At 51.1% G+C, this 13,780-nt stretch overlaps 1 protein-coding gene across 1 annotated transcript in view; it reads left to right on the top strand.

Moving 5' to 3' along the window:
• Lmf1 (lipase maturation factor 1) overlaps positions 1 to 13,780 on the top strand; it is a 91,419-nt gene that overhangs the window by 64,143 nt on the left and 13,496 nt on the right. Inside the window, 1 exon segment of the mRNA XM_087910750.1 lies at positions 12,067 to 12,234. Coding sequence (XP_087766876.1) covers positions 12,067 to 12,234 — 168 coding nt within the window.

The following is a 13,780-nucleotide window of genomic DNA, read 5'->3' as shown; positions in this document are numbered from 1 at the left end:
CATGGCACAGAGGATAGGGCTCAGAGCCTGTCAGTGAAGCTGGGCTGCCCTTGTCCCTCAGGGAGCAGCATCTCACTAAGATGGTTCCACGCCCACACAGCATGGTGGGTGTCAGTGCTATGAACACAGGTCACCTGCAGGCTAGCATTGGCAAGCCCAGGAACCGTCTGGATGCAGAGTTCATGGGGAACTGATGCATCAGTGTCTCCTTGACACAAAGCCACGTGAGGTCTGTTCTGCAGAACCGCATACTAGAGCCTGTGTTTTCATCCATATGTCCTGCACCATGCATCTCGTAAAACCCCGGGCCCCCTCAAGAGCTGAAGCATCTCAGGTTCTCTGTCCCCTTCCTCAGGGCCTGGCCAAGCACATATGAGGCATGGACCACGTCCATAGAAGCCCCCTGGCCTTTGCTGCACTCTGATTGGTGAAGGTTCTGAGCCTACTGGCTGCTTTGGATTATGATGGGCCAGGTGGGGGAAGGCGCCCTTCATCTTATGGGTCAAGTTGACAGGCTGGTGTTCTGTCCAAGTGTGACCAATGGAAGGGGTGTGCCACTAGCCAGCCTAGAGACGCTGGAAATTGCCCCAGATCTAATTCTTCCTGCTAAAGGCTTGACCTAAGCATGGCAAAGTATGCTTGAGGAGAGGCAGAGGGCACCTGTCAAGTCCCCAGCATCAAGGAGGGGGCTACTGCCACCTAGGCCAGAGCTGAGAATGACTGGCTTTGGAATAGAGCCAGACCCAACTGCCCTGGACTGTGATATGAGAGGGTAATGGGGAGAAGACCCTCCCGACAGGATGGGGTAGTCTCTCCCCAGTGGGCCACCACACAGAGCCTTGTCTCTAAGCTGTGTTTCCTCAGGCTCCACGGTTGGCATCCAGCTGAACCGGAGGCAAACTGTATGGTTAGACCTTACATCGTTTGTGCTGACTGTCCACGTGGGCATCTGCACTTGTGTTTTGGTACTGTAGTTCACAGGTAGCCATGGAGGCTAGGGAAGGAAGGCTTAGTTGGAGTCAGGCAAAATCATATCAAGGGCAGATCTTCCATCTCAGCCTTGCAGGGACATGGGCAGGCAGAGAGGGTGCATCTGTGCCTATGGGCAGGTCCTTGCCAGTGCCAGGCCAGGCCTTGTGGAATCAACGCTTACGGATGGGTTAAACTGCAGTGATTGAGCTCTGGATTACCGTAGTCCCAACCTAACTGCATCCAGAGACACAGCCCCTGGGGTTCCCACAGTATGTTCAATCAAATGGCGTGTAGATCAGCTCACAGAATTGGGGACACTTTGTTGGGATTCTGTTTATTGTGAAGTGTACATTTGGGAAAGGCCAAAGAGAAGAGACGTGGTCTCCCTGGTTCCTGCTGAGTCATTAGTCTTGAAACTTGAGCATCCTGACTTGAGCATCCGGGCCTCTTCATGGTATGGGCATGGCTAAAGAACTCACTGCTGGATCATGGCCAACTCCAGCACTGACCCTAGGGTCTGCAGTGACTCTGGGTCTAGTGAACAGAAAACCCGTGACAGGAATCTCTGACCAACCTCACCCAGAGTGGTATCACATGGATTTATTGTGGACAGCAGATATCTTACCGCCACTGCCACCCATTGTAGGGGTTTCAGGAGCTGTGGGCCTGGAGTCTGGACAAAGACCAAGTAAAGAAACCCCTTGACCATGACAAGGCTGTGTCCTGTTGGAAGCATAGGGTTACAACCAGCCTTCTACATAGACAGCACATTGAAGAGTACCGGTGGTCCATAGGTGTCACAGCTGACCATGTGCTGTAGTTCAGCTTCACAGCATTAGGGAGGATCCTGTCATTCATGACCAGGATGATGGTTTCTCTGGAGCATCTGTCACTCACACACCATTGGAGGGTTAAAAGGACGCTAAGCTGGTGATCTTAACATTCTTTCCATATCATGATGTCCTAGCTCTAAGCCCAGCCCACCAGCAGCCACACCGACCCATGAAATTCTCCACATGATCTTCTGCTTGATATCAGACACCCCATCCCTGGGCGGTAGAGGACATGCCGTGTGGCTTCACAGATCGTGTGTTCTATAGCCTGGAAAACACTGGTGGGTCCCTGTGCCCCGCTACTTACGGCAATGCAGTACTCAATTGCGGCTCACACAAGGTGGCTGCTGTGAGCACTGGTCACCGTTGTACAGACCCTGGAGCTCAGCTCCATGCTGACAGCCTCTCTGAGCATGTCCTCTGCTGGAGCAGCATCTGGAAACCCTGCCAAAGATGCCCAGAGCCCTGCGCACAGCATGACAGTCATAGACCACTGTGTGCAGCATCCAGAAGATGCCGTGAGATGCCATGGCCTGCAGCACTTGCTGGTGGAGCTATAAATACAGATCACCCATAGCAACTGTGTCTTGCACTCAGGTGTCTGAAACACACTGTGTCCGTTAGAGCAACGGGGAACCAGCTACATTTGTGCATTCGCCTCTGACCAAACGTTTCTACAGCAGAACGGTTCCATTTCTCACATTCACATTCAGTGTTGAGCACGTCACTTGTAGAAAAGCTTCACCCTGCCGCCTCCCAGCTAAAGTTTAGCAAGGAGGGCTGCCTTTTGATCCACCGAGCTGTTGGAAGATGTCCTGGCCTGACCACAGTCCCCCACAGCAGACTGTACTTGCCTCTCTCTGTTTTTCTCTCCTCTTCCCCCTTCTCAGTCTCCTTCTTCCCCTGATCTGTCTCTCCCTCTCACTGCCTGTCCCTGCCCACCCCTCCTCATTTTCTTTCTCTCCCCTTCCTTCCCCTGCCTTGCTCAGGGCAACATGAATGAGGTAATAGAAGTTTGCACTGTGGCTTTGCTGAGCTGACCTTTAATCCAGGGAAATAAATCACTTTCAGCTCCTATTATTGGTGAAGCCCCGCAGCCTCGGCATGCACAAAGGAAGCCTTTGTGCCGTGTTACTTGGTTTTAAGTTAGAGTGTCAAGCCCATGGTAGGAGCAGCTGATGTCACCTCCACCATGGTCAGCACAACATGGGTTCCATGATTATGCCTGGGAACTGGCAGGCTGGGCAAAGTCCATAGTGTGTCAGTGCACATCCCTGCATGTCTCCTTCTGTGTTCTGTAACATGCCTGCACCTGATGCAGGTGATGGACAGCCTGTAGCATGAACCTGAGGACCTGAGCCTTGCAGCTTTCTCCCTGCTCCTCCATTTCTCTAACTAGGGATGGAGTCTGTGCCCACAGGCAGCTTTGTTCAGCATTGCTATAGTTTCTCCTCTCTCTCTTGAGAGTAGGAGGCTTCATTTCCTGTGTAGGTTTCCTATCTCTAAAGATGGGAACGATGGCCCCAGGTTGCAGCGAGGATGGCACTAATCCTTCAGGTGCCAAGTACTTAGGTGTGGGCATGTGTCTCAGATGCTTCCCCTGTACTGGGAGCTGGGGCATCTCAGCCTGAAGATGCCATCTGCCAGTCCCTCAGCAGAGATGGGAGGGATGCATCATGGAAAGGAGAGAGCTCTCACACAGAATACTTTTGCTGTTTTTATAGCTGCCCCCACAGCCCAGGAAGCCTACTGGGCAGTTGTAACTGAGGAACGGGAGGGCTCCAGTCGGATAAAGCTGGCCCATGTGATCTAGGAGCACATAGTCGGCTGGGCTGAGGCTGTTTCTTCCCCTGTGGTAATCTGTTTCCTCTTAACCTGAGCAGTGGTTGGAGGGATATTTGTGTCTCCACACTCGCCACTACCTCCCTGCAGGGCCCACTGTCATCTTATCATCTCTCTTGGTTATTGAGTGCAAGGTTGGTGCTCACAAAGACTTGGGGAAGTCAGCTGTCAATATGATTCTCGGGACCCTGGCTCCATAGAATGGCCTGTACCTGGCAAAGCCCTGTGGGCACATGAAGGCCCAAGTCGTATCTTTGATTCTTTTAAGCAGACTGCTGCTTCCAAGAGCTCAGGAAGCAACAGCATGAGGTGCTTACACCACAGAGCATTTCTGAAACCTGAGTTATAGAAGTTCCAACCCAGTGGATAAAGGTGCTTGCCAGCAAGTCTGACAACTCGAGTTCAATCCCCAGAACCCAAAATCCCTCAGCTTGTCCTCGGAACTCCATGTGCACTGTGGCGTTTGCACATGCAATAAATAAATAAATAGGAAGCATTCTGAATGGTGGCATCAGCCCTTAAGAACCACTGACTGCCTCAGCTATGGACAGGCGTTGGGGTGGGGCTGTCATCTGAAGACAGGTCACACACATGTTTAAGGGATAAGTTTGATTCTGTTGCTGGAGATTTGGGGGGTTTTCATGCCATCTCTCTATCTCATCCTTTCACCTCAAGACACGAATTGCAGCCCTCCACGAGCTCAGGCTTGGTGACACTGCACCAAGACCCACAAGCTCCAATCCCCAAGACCCACAGGAACACCCACTGGGTTCCCATCCAAAGAGCTCAGCCTCCTGGCCTCAGGCCTAGGCCCCCATGGCTTATGGATTGTGGCTGTCTGTAGAGTGTGTCCGCTGGAGAGAGGTTCCTGCTCCACCGGGAGGTCAGGACTCCGGACTCTGTTTTTCTACTTAACAGACCTTCTCGGTACCAATTCAGCGTCTGTTTTCTCTTGCTGGTCAGCACTAGACACTTTCCCTTGCCCAACTGCAAGTGGTGGCATCGCTGACTGGATGGGCACCTGAGCAAGAGAAACCACTTACCTTATAGGCTGGGCTACAGGCCACAAACACACAGAGAGCCGTCCTCTGTAATATGGAACATCCCTTTGCACTTGATCCATGCTACCTTGGTGCATCCTTGGTCCAAGGGCCCCTGTCTGCAGCTCTTGCAGGAGCAAGCCCCTGGGGTTGTTCCTGGAGCTATGATATGTGAGGATAACAGAGGATGAATGGCATCAGTCCCTGTCAGACCATCCTGGCATAGCCTCAGGCACCGAGCATGGCAGAGACATCTGCCACTCAGCCTTGCCAGCCGCCACTCCCACTTCTCTTCGTCCTCACCCAAGGCTCAGGAAGGCCCCGTACTGGGGCTGGTGATTGCAAGCCAGCACCCACTGGCCTGGCTGCCTCCCAGGCTTCTGTGAGTAGCTGCAGGGCTCCAGGCTGCTTATTGTCCTTCAGGAATAGTCCTATAGGCCAAGCTTCTGGCTCCTGCACCTCCCGGGTCATGTGCCAGGCTCCTTCCTGAGTACTGAGGTTGTTTGTGTCCCAGCACTGCAAGAACTTGTTCTTGCTTTGAGACAGGGTCTCACTGTGTAGGACTGGCTGTCCCTATGTAGACCAGGCTGGCCTTGAACTCAGATCTGCCTGCCTCTACCTCCCATGTGCTGAGATTAAAGGTGTATACCACCGTGCTGGCAAGAACTCATTAGCTCTTAAATACGTGGCTGACCTAGACAAGCAAGGTCTCATGATCCAGTACAGACCAGTATCCCTCATCCATCCCTCAGCGCTCATACAGACACACATGTGTGGGGCGGGTGCCTGGAGTTGCTCCCACTAACTCAACACCTGAGCCCAACACAACCTTTCCTCCTCCTGCATCCAGGACTCACCGAGTGTGGGGCTCCAGCCAACAGATCCTGCTTCTGGTTGCAGCTGGGAGACACGCTACCAGCTCTCTCGGGCTGTAATTGGACGAGGGTTACTGAACGCCTGAGAATCGTTTGTGCCAAGTTTAAACATTCCCCGTGGAAGCTGTCAATGCTAGCTTTACGGAAGCTGTGGCTGTTGCAGCCAGTGGCCTGGTTGCTATGGCTTATGTGTTTATCCACTGGCAGTTTTCTTGATTTGTAGGAAGAAGTTGTTGTATCTGTGTTCTGGGCCTGTATGTGTCAGCACTCCAGGCACAGCCTTACTGGGCTCCAACCTCAGAGTAGTTTCTTCAGGCTACAGAGTCAGGCCTGTGCCCCATGTCACTAGGAAGAGCAAACCACCAGACCCAGTTCCAGGAGTGGTAGCCTTGCATCTGCAGGTCACCTTCTATGGTGATTTCCTCCCTTTTCAAAAGAGATAAGCCACCAAAGACAAACAGATATAAGGTCTTAAGGCCACTGCTGTCACGGCTGAGGTGAGGATAGAAACACCCAGATTGCCCCTCTGTCTCTGATCCCGCACTTAGTTTGGTGGCACACTATCCCAGGTGGCTAGGAGAACTATGTGACATAATGCACATTGAAATGCAAGGCCAAGCTAGAAGTGTGTAATTGTGCTTCAAACCATGGGAGAATTTTCCAGATATCTTTCTCGTAATGGTTTCTCATTTAATTCCTTTACTGTCAAGAGAAAACACTTTACATGCCTTGAGTCTTTTAAAACTTGTTTTTGAAAAAATTCATTTTGTAACCCAGTACTTGGCTTATCTTTCTGGGCATTCCACTTGAGCATTAGAGTCTGCTGTGTGTAGGGCAGTGGTTGTCAAGATGACATTGGTTGGTAGTGTTTCCCAACTCATATATACACTTCCTAGTTCTTTGTCTACTAGTATCAAATATGTGTGCATGCACAGAGAGAGAGAGAGAGGCTGAAGGCTGAAACCTCCAGTTATAGCCACACATCTGCCAGCATGTGTTGATCTCTCTCTCCCTTGCTTTGCGTGTTTGGAGCTGTGATGTTCAGTGCATACATGCTTGTGCTGGCGTACTCGTGGGGCCGCAGTCTCCTCTGACCTGGTCTTTCCCTTGCTTTCTCTGCTTTGTCCCACACCGTGCTCCAGCTTGCTTGTGACAGGTGCCTCTGTGGTGGCTCTGAGCCTGCATATGTCCTCACGTTTGGAGTCACTTCTCACAGGCAGCTTGTAGCCAGGTCTGATTTATTTACCCAGTCTGATGGATTCTGCCTTTGAACCGAGTGTTTAGCCTCTTGTTCCAGCTGAACTCTTTGGGACAGATACATTTCTTTTTGCCTGCTTTTTGTTTTGTTTTGTTTTGTTTTTCGAGACAGGATTTCTCTGTAGCTTTGGCTGTCCTGGAGCTCACTTTGTAAACCAAGCTGACCTCAAACTCACGAAGATCCACCTGCCTCTGCCTCCCAAGGGCTGGGATTAAAGGCATGCACCACCACCACCCAGCCTGGAACAGACACAGTTTTTCCCTTCCTACCATCTATTCTTTATCCCTTCTTTTCATATTTTTCTGACTTTTTTGTGGGTTCATTGAATATTTTTGTGGTTCTTATTTCCTTCCTTTTTTACTAGCTATAACTCTGTGTCACTCTTTGTTCATTCGGTAACTTACTCATTGTTTGGCTTGCTAGCTCTAACTTTGTGTCAATCTTTGTTATTTTATTTCTGTGGTCATTTCAGGATTTATACTGTGTGTGTGTGTGTGTGTGTGTGTGTGTGTGTGTGTGTGTGCGTGTGTACACACACACACTCACATGCATGCATGTATGAGACATAATGGATGAGTGACCTCCTCAGTTCACATTCAAGTGAAACTAATTTAAATCTGAAGGAACTTTGTAGTATTCTGACACCAGCACTCCAATGCTTGCTGCTGTTGTCATTCTGTTGACTTTTATACATTGTAACTGTGTGTTGTTTGATGTTCACATCAAGATATTTAATTAAGGGCCAATGAGATGGCTCAGTAGGTAAAAACCTTTGCCCAGCAAGCCTGATGAACCTCTATATGCACACGCACACACACTAATAATAATAAAATAGTTACGGTTTTGTTTATTTTTTGTTTTTGATTTTTTTTGGGTTTTTCAAGACGGGGTTTCTCTGTGTAGCTCTGGCTGTCCAGAAACTCACTCTGTTGACCAGGCTGGCCTCGAACTCACAGAGATCTGCCTGCCTCTACCTCTCAAATGCTAGGATTAAAGTTGTGCGCCACCACCACCCGGCTTAATAAAATAGTTTTAAAAGATAATTAAAGTAGAAAGCTTATTCGTAGGCCTACAGACTCCCATGCTCCATTTTTCTTTCTCCGGTTTTCTTCACCCTCTCACAGTGTGACTCATAGGAGATGGAATCTCTCCACACGCTGCCGCCTGATGATGTCTTTATTTCCCCTGGAGTTCAGAACTCTAGGCTGACAGGCTAGTGCCCTAAGGGTGTCTGTGTCTCCTCACTTGCGTCATTCCCCAGGAGGAATCCGCGTCTGAGTCTCTGTAACAACTTCATTCTGTTTGCTTCAAGATTCTTCTCTTTATCACGAATCTTGAACAGTTTGATTAGGGTGGTGTCATTTTCTTCCTGTTGCTTTTGCTTGCAGCCTGCTGAGCTTTTCATATTTGTGGGTTTTTGGGTTCCATCACATTTGAAAAATGTTTCACATCTCCTCCTCTGGGGATCGGATTACCTGTGTGCTGTCCTGCCTCGGTGTCCCTCAGGCCACTGGTGCTTGTTGTCTCTTTAATCTTCTCTGTGCGGTTTCTTCTCAGCTTCCACTGCCGTCTTCGCGTACACACCCTTTTCCTCTTCAGACGCTTCTGCTGGTAAACCTGTCACGTGGCTTTTTAATGGTACAAATGTAGATTCTTTCCCTGTTACCTTTTGTGCGATTTCTGTTCCGCTCTGCAGTTTCCATGGGAATTATACAGAACATCCTGAAGTGGTTTATACCAGTTTCGCCTCACGCAGTAGCATGCATTGTGAACATCCTGCTCCCATGTGCCTGGTCCCGCTCCCCTCAGTTATTGACGCCTCAGAATTATGTCTTTGTACGTTTGAATCCAAAGCTCGAGCTAACAATACTTTAAATGTGTTTGTCTCTCGAGTGATGTGAAAACAGAGCATGGGATCATAAGCCAAAGTTCTAATAATGCTGCTCTTAGACCTATAATGGCTGTTAAAATACGCGTCTGATCGTTGCGTGGAAAACCAACAGGGGAATCACAAATCTGCTGCAGACACAACTTTTGAACTTGAAGGGATCTTTCTTTTTCCCTTCGAGGGTCCTGTGCTGTGATGTTCCAGGTTCTTGGAGGTTCTGCCTTACCCTGTGTAAGGCAGGGCCATCCACACTTCAGGTGAAGGCCAGCGCAGTGTGCCAGGGTCCCCACTACCCTCAGAACATCAGTGCGGCCCCTTGTGGTTGCACACCCAGCAGCATGACTGATAGATACACAGCAGAATGGACTTTCTCATATAGAGGTGGCCTTCCTTACAGCAGGGAGACCCTTGTCACATGTAAATGACGTTCCTGAGAGTAGGGTAACCGTCCCCACAGCAGGATGGCCTTCACAATGTCTGGTCTTCCTCACACGGAGGGAGCTTGTCTCACAGTGGGGTGTCCCTGCTAACCTAGCTTCATAAGGCCATGAGACATCTCTTGCCTGTGTCTTTTGGTAAAGACAAGTCCAGTGGCCAGCTGGGGCTTGAGAAGAGAGGACATGGACTCTCTTCTCAGTTGATCCATTGGGTACACATGGGGAACTGCTGGTAGATGCCATCTGTGGCGATCTGTACCCCAGAGGAACCCACGTGACCTTGTCTGGTTCTCAGTGCTGTGGTCATCTTTACGTGAGCACCTTTATGGCTAGCGTTCCCTTCTCTTCGCCCCCAGTCCCCCTGGGATGTGGGAAACAGCCAGCAGCCAGTGCTCAGCACTGTAAGGGTACCCACCCCAGACCTTCCACCCCTGCCCAGAGGTGCCTGCCATGTTGAGTCTCCACCTCCAAGAGCCAGTCATCAGGATCCATAGGCCACTGATCTGCTCTGCTCCTGGAACATGATGGCCTTGTTTGTGCTGAGGCCTCACCATCAGCGTGAGTCATTCCAGGGGGGAGCTTGGCACTGTCACCTCCACATTCCCCAGTGACGAGCAGTATTCAGGTACATAACAATCTGGAGTCTGAGCTTTGGACCTGCCGCGGCACCTACACTGCCTTCCAGTGAGCTCCAGGGGGGCCAGGACACAGACAGTCAGGGACTGGCCAGTAGTGAGGACTGTGGAGGGCAGAGTCTGCAGTGAGCAACTCAACATGTGACTGGCACTTGAGAGTTGTGAGAAATTTGTCTTCCAGGTGGCAATAAGACGTTCCCTTCATGTTGACCCAAAGCATGGATCTTCTATCTCTGGAGGGAGGAGGCAGACTTTTCTTTCAGCAAGGACCAGTGCAACAGCAGCACAGATCTGTGTCTCATGGCCCAAGGTCTGAATACACATGGAGACGCTTGGTCACTGCTGTCTGTCATCAAGCTGGGCCCCCAGGCCCCCCAGCAGGGCTGCGGTGTCAGCGGCTCTCAGTGCTCTCTTGTGCTTTACGGGGTGCAACATTGCCACCCCCACCACAGTCACACTTACCCACTCCCCCCAGCTTTTATGCAAACAGAAATGAGCCTTGTCCCTGGCACGGTACGCAGACAGGCTGCATCCCTCCCTTGCGACCCTATGCTGTGCCTTGAGGCTTCAGGTCACAGAACAGACCCTGCTGGATAGTCAGGCCCTGGCCCACAGAGCCAGGAAAGCTGTGTTTCCCAGGATGCCTTCGGCAGAGGTGCAGCATTCGGAGGGACCCCCCTCGTCAGGAAAGCCGGCAGCACCGCTTACTAACACTGCCTTCTGATCACTACTCTCGTAATTATCTGGTCTAGGAAAGCCCATGAGGACTGGGGTAGAACCACGTTTCTAGTTCCCAGCATCTGCGTAGACCCCAGGCTGAGCTGGGGTCAATGCCTGCATCTCGGTGTCTCACTCTTTGTGGTACACTGTCCTGCAAGCAGACAGCCACTGTGCGGATTTGCAGGCACTGTTTCCTGCTGACCTGAGGTGATATCTTCGCCAGCCCTGTACTCGCTTGCCAGTATGCACGTGGCTACGGTCACCCGCCCTTAGTCACCTGCTTTCCTACCTGTGCTGGCTGTGACGGTCCAGTACTCTCTCCTTAGACTGTTCCTCTGCAAATGGTGTCTCCAGTCGGGACACAGAGTCTCCAAGTCCAAGGGATGTGGAGGTCAACACTGATTCCCAGAATCTGCCCTACAGGGAACAGTGACAAGGGCTGCAGCACCCAGGAGGATGGGGGGAGGGGCAGCAAGCTAAGAGTGCTCTGGTTTCTGGTCCTGTTGGAGTGAAGGATCTGGGAGAAAGTAAAGGGTCCACAGCTGAAGAGAAGGTGAATCTGGCAGACAAAGATCTCACAATGGCCTCTGTCTCCTGGCACAGGGCTGCGGGATCACTTTGCTTAGACCAGTTGCTTATTCCGTTGGCAAACAGTTAGAAGAGGGGAGGTGATGCCCCACAGAGCTAGGCTGAGGGTGGCCTGAAGCATCGTTCAATGAAAGCTTGGCTTCTGTCCTGTCCTACTAAGCTGTTTATTTTTCTTGTGATCACATGGGTGGTTCAAGTAGCAAGGGCCCTGTGTAGGGTGGAGCAGGGCACATGTAGGGGCCCAGGGCTTCAGGGGAGGTGTCCTTCTGGCAGGGGCTCCATACCTATGAAGATGGGGTGAATTGACAAGTGGGCTCCTTAAGTGCCCCATGGCCAAGGTGAAATCCTGAGGGGACTGTGCCTAAGAAGCAGCGAAGTACCAAGCTCTGTCCTCTGAGCATCATGGCAGCCCCTTCTCTGCCTCCCTTTACCTCCTGCTCCTGTCTGTTTGTCCAGGGCCACTGCTACTGTGACCCTTATCCCCGACTCCAATTTCCTATGCTCAAACCCATTTCCTGTGGAACAGGCCTGCATGGATCTGTGGGAGCCCCTGTGGGGTAGAAAGAATTCTAGGGGCCATAGAGCCTGGCAGTGGGCTGTGAGTATTGGGTGGCAGGCCACTGGCAACTCAGCGAGCCATGAGCCCCAGGCAGCCACCACCCACAATTCCACTGGTGCTTAGGGGCAGCAGGCTGGTTCTTACATCTTTAGATTCTTCATCTGTTCACAAGTCTTTAAAGATTTTCCTTCAACTATAGTGTACGCTTTTGCCTATAGATAATGAGGGTTTAAAACAGAACAAAAAAAAAACTTGTTTTGCTTCAAAAATAGCCTGCCCACAGAAGTCCTCCAGCCCTGATGGGCTAGGCCAGTTACATATGCACAGGGCTAGAGAACAGACGGCTTCTTCATAGCCAGGGCAGTACCACCCTCGTCAGCCAAGGTAGGTAACTCAGAAGCCTCCTTTTGTCCCCACAGACCCAGCCAGTGCCCAACCCGATGGCCTACTACCTGCACAGGTCTCCATGGTGGTTCCATCACTTTGAGACACTCAGCAACCACTTCTTGGAACTCCTCGTGCCTTTCTTCCTGTTCCTCGGGCGCCGGATGTGCATTCTTCACGGGGTGCTGCAGATCCTGTTCCAGGTAGGCTGTGCTAGGGTGCCACCACTTGGGGTCCCCGTGTGTCTACAGAAGACAGCAGCCTGCCTCATCATTTCTGAGTTAGCACCCAGGGGAGCAGCTTCATCCACTCCATCTCACCCCCTGCAGGAGCCCCACTGCATCTGATCCAGGCTGGATTCCAGGGTCCCCTTCCCAGCTTCCATGAGCCCACGGTGGTGTCTGGTTACCCTCAGGGAGCTGCCTGCAGGGAGCGACACAGACCTTGCTGAGGCACCCCACTGTCCATACAGACACACCCTGTGTTCTTGAATCCATCCCTAGAATATTAGATGTCTTGCTCTACATAGACATCAGTCTACTAGGAATTGGGTAAGCTGCTTAAGACAGGGTCTTGCCATGTGGCCCTGACTGTCTTGGAACTTGTGGTCCATCAGCCTCTACTTCCTGAGGGCTGATGTGCCTCTGTGCCTCACCCTCCTTTTGCTGTTTGTATCCGGATCTCAGGAAGTTGTCTGTGCTGCCCTTCAGCTTGTGCTCCTTCCTCAGCCTTCCCGGCAGCTGGGAAGATAGGCCTGCACCACCAGGCCAGGCTCACCTTGTGGCTTTGGTTTTCTGTTTTCAGTCATGAATGAACGTTGACCATCAGTCGGGAGAGGGTCGCGGGGTTTTCCCCTTCAGTATGTTAATGAGGTGAATTACATTACCACTGCTCCGGTTGAACTAGTTTCATATTCTAGAATAAACTCAGTTTGGTCATGCTGCAGATATTTTAATATATTGCTGGGGCTAATTTGCCAATGTTTTGTTTTAGATTTTGCATGGTTGTCAGTGAGAGAGACCTGCCTGTAGTTTTCCAGCATAATGTGGGCCTAGTGTGGATTCCCTGTCTGGGCTCGGAAGACTATCCCCTCTCTCCGAAGGGTCCATGGAGACCCAGGCAGCCTGTTTTCAGAAGCCTGGGCAATGCTGGCTGTGCTTCTGCGCAAAGCTTTGAGAGTGTGATGGTACAGACTATGGCTGTGGGACACCCTTTCCGAGGCAGCTTTGACAGTCAGCATCTTCCTGGGAATAAATATGTCAGCTTCAGCTGTTTTCAGATTTTTTAGTGCAGAGGGGAGAGGGGACGTCTTGTTCTCCTCAGTGCAAAGTTTGGGTGCCTGAGTCTGTCTCTCTGTGCAGAGCTCTATTTAAATCGGGACTGATGGGGAGCAGGTGTTTGAGTCTCACTGGCACCTCTGCCGCAGTGACCTTGGGCTGCTAAATCATCTCTGGCTCCTACCTGTTCACGAGCTCTAGTGCTCTAATATACTGGCTCCTTTTTGTTTTGTCTTTTAATCAGGATGCTCTAGAAGCTATGCAGAAATTGTAGAAAATTCCTTTGTGCCCCACATCCCCACTATGAGCACTTCACACTGTTGGGTACAAGGTGGAGGTGCCATCATGACGCATGACTCACCGAAGGCCGCAGAGTATTCTTTGGGTTTGGACAATGGAGAATGTCATTGTCGTGCAGACCTCTTCCCACCCTGAGAGTCATGGGAGCACTGCTTCATCTTCCTCTATCTTG

Source organism: Myodes glareolus, chromosome 9, assembly GCF_982192425.1.
Source record: "Myodes glareolus chromosome 9, mMyoGla1.1, whole genome shotgun sequence".
In the NCBI taxonomy this organism is placed as follows: Eukaryota; Metazoa; Chordata; class Mammalia; order Rodentia; family Cricetidae; genus Myodes; species Myodes glareolus.
Note: the sequence above shows the minus strand (reverse complement) of the source record. Positions and strands in the feature narration are given on the sequence as shown.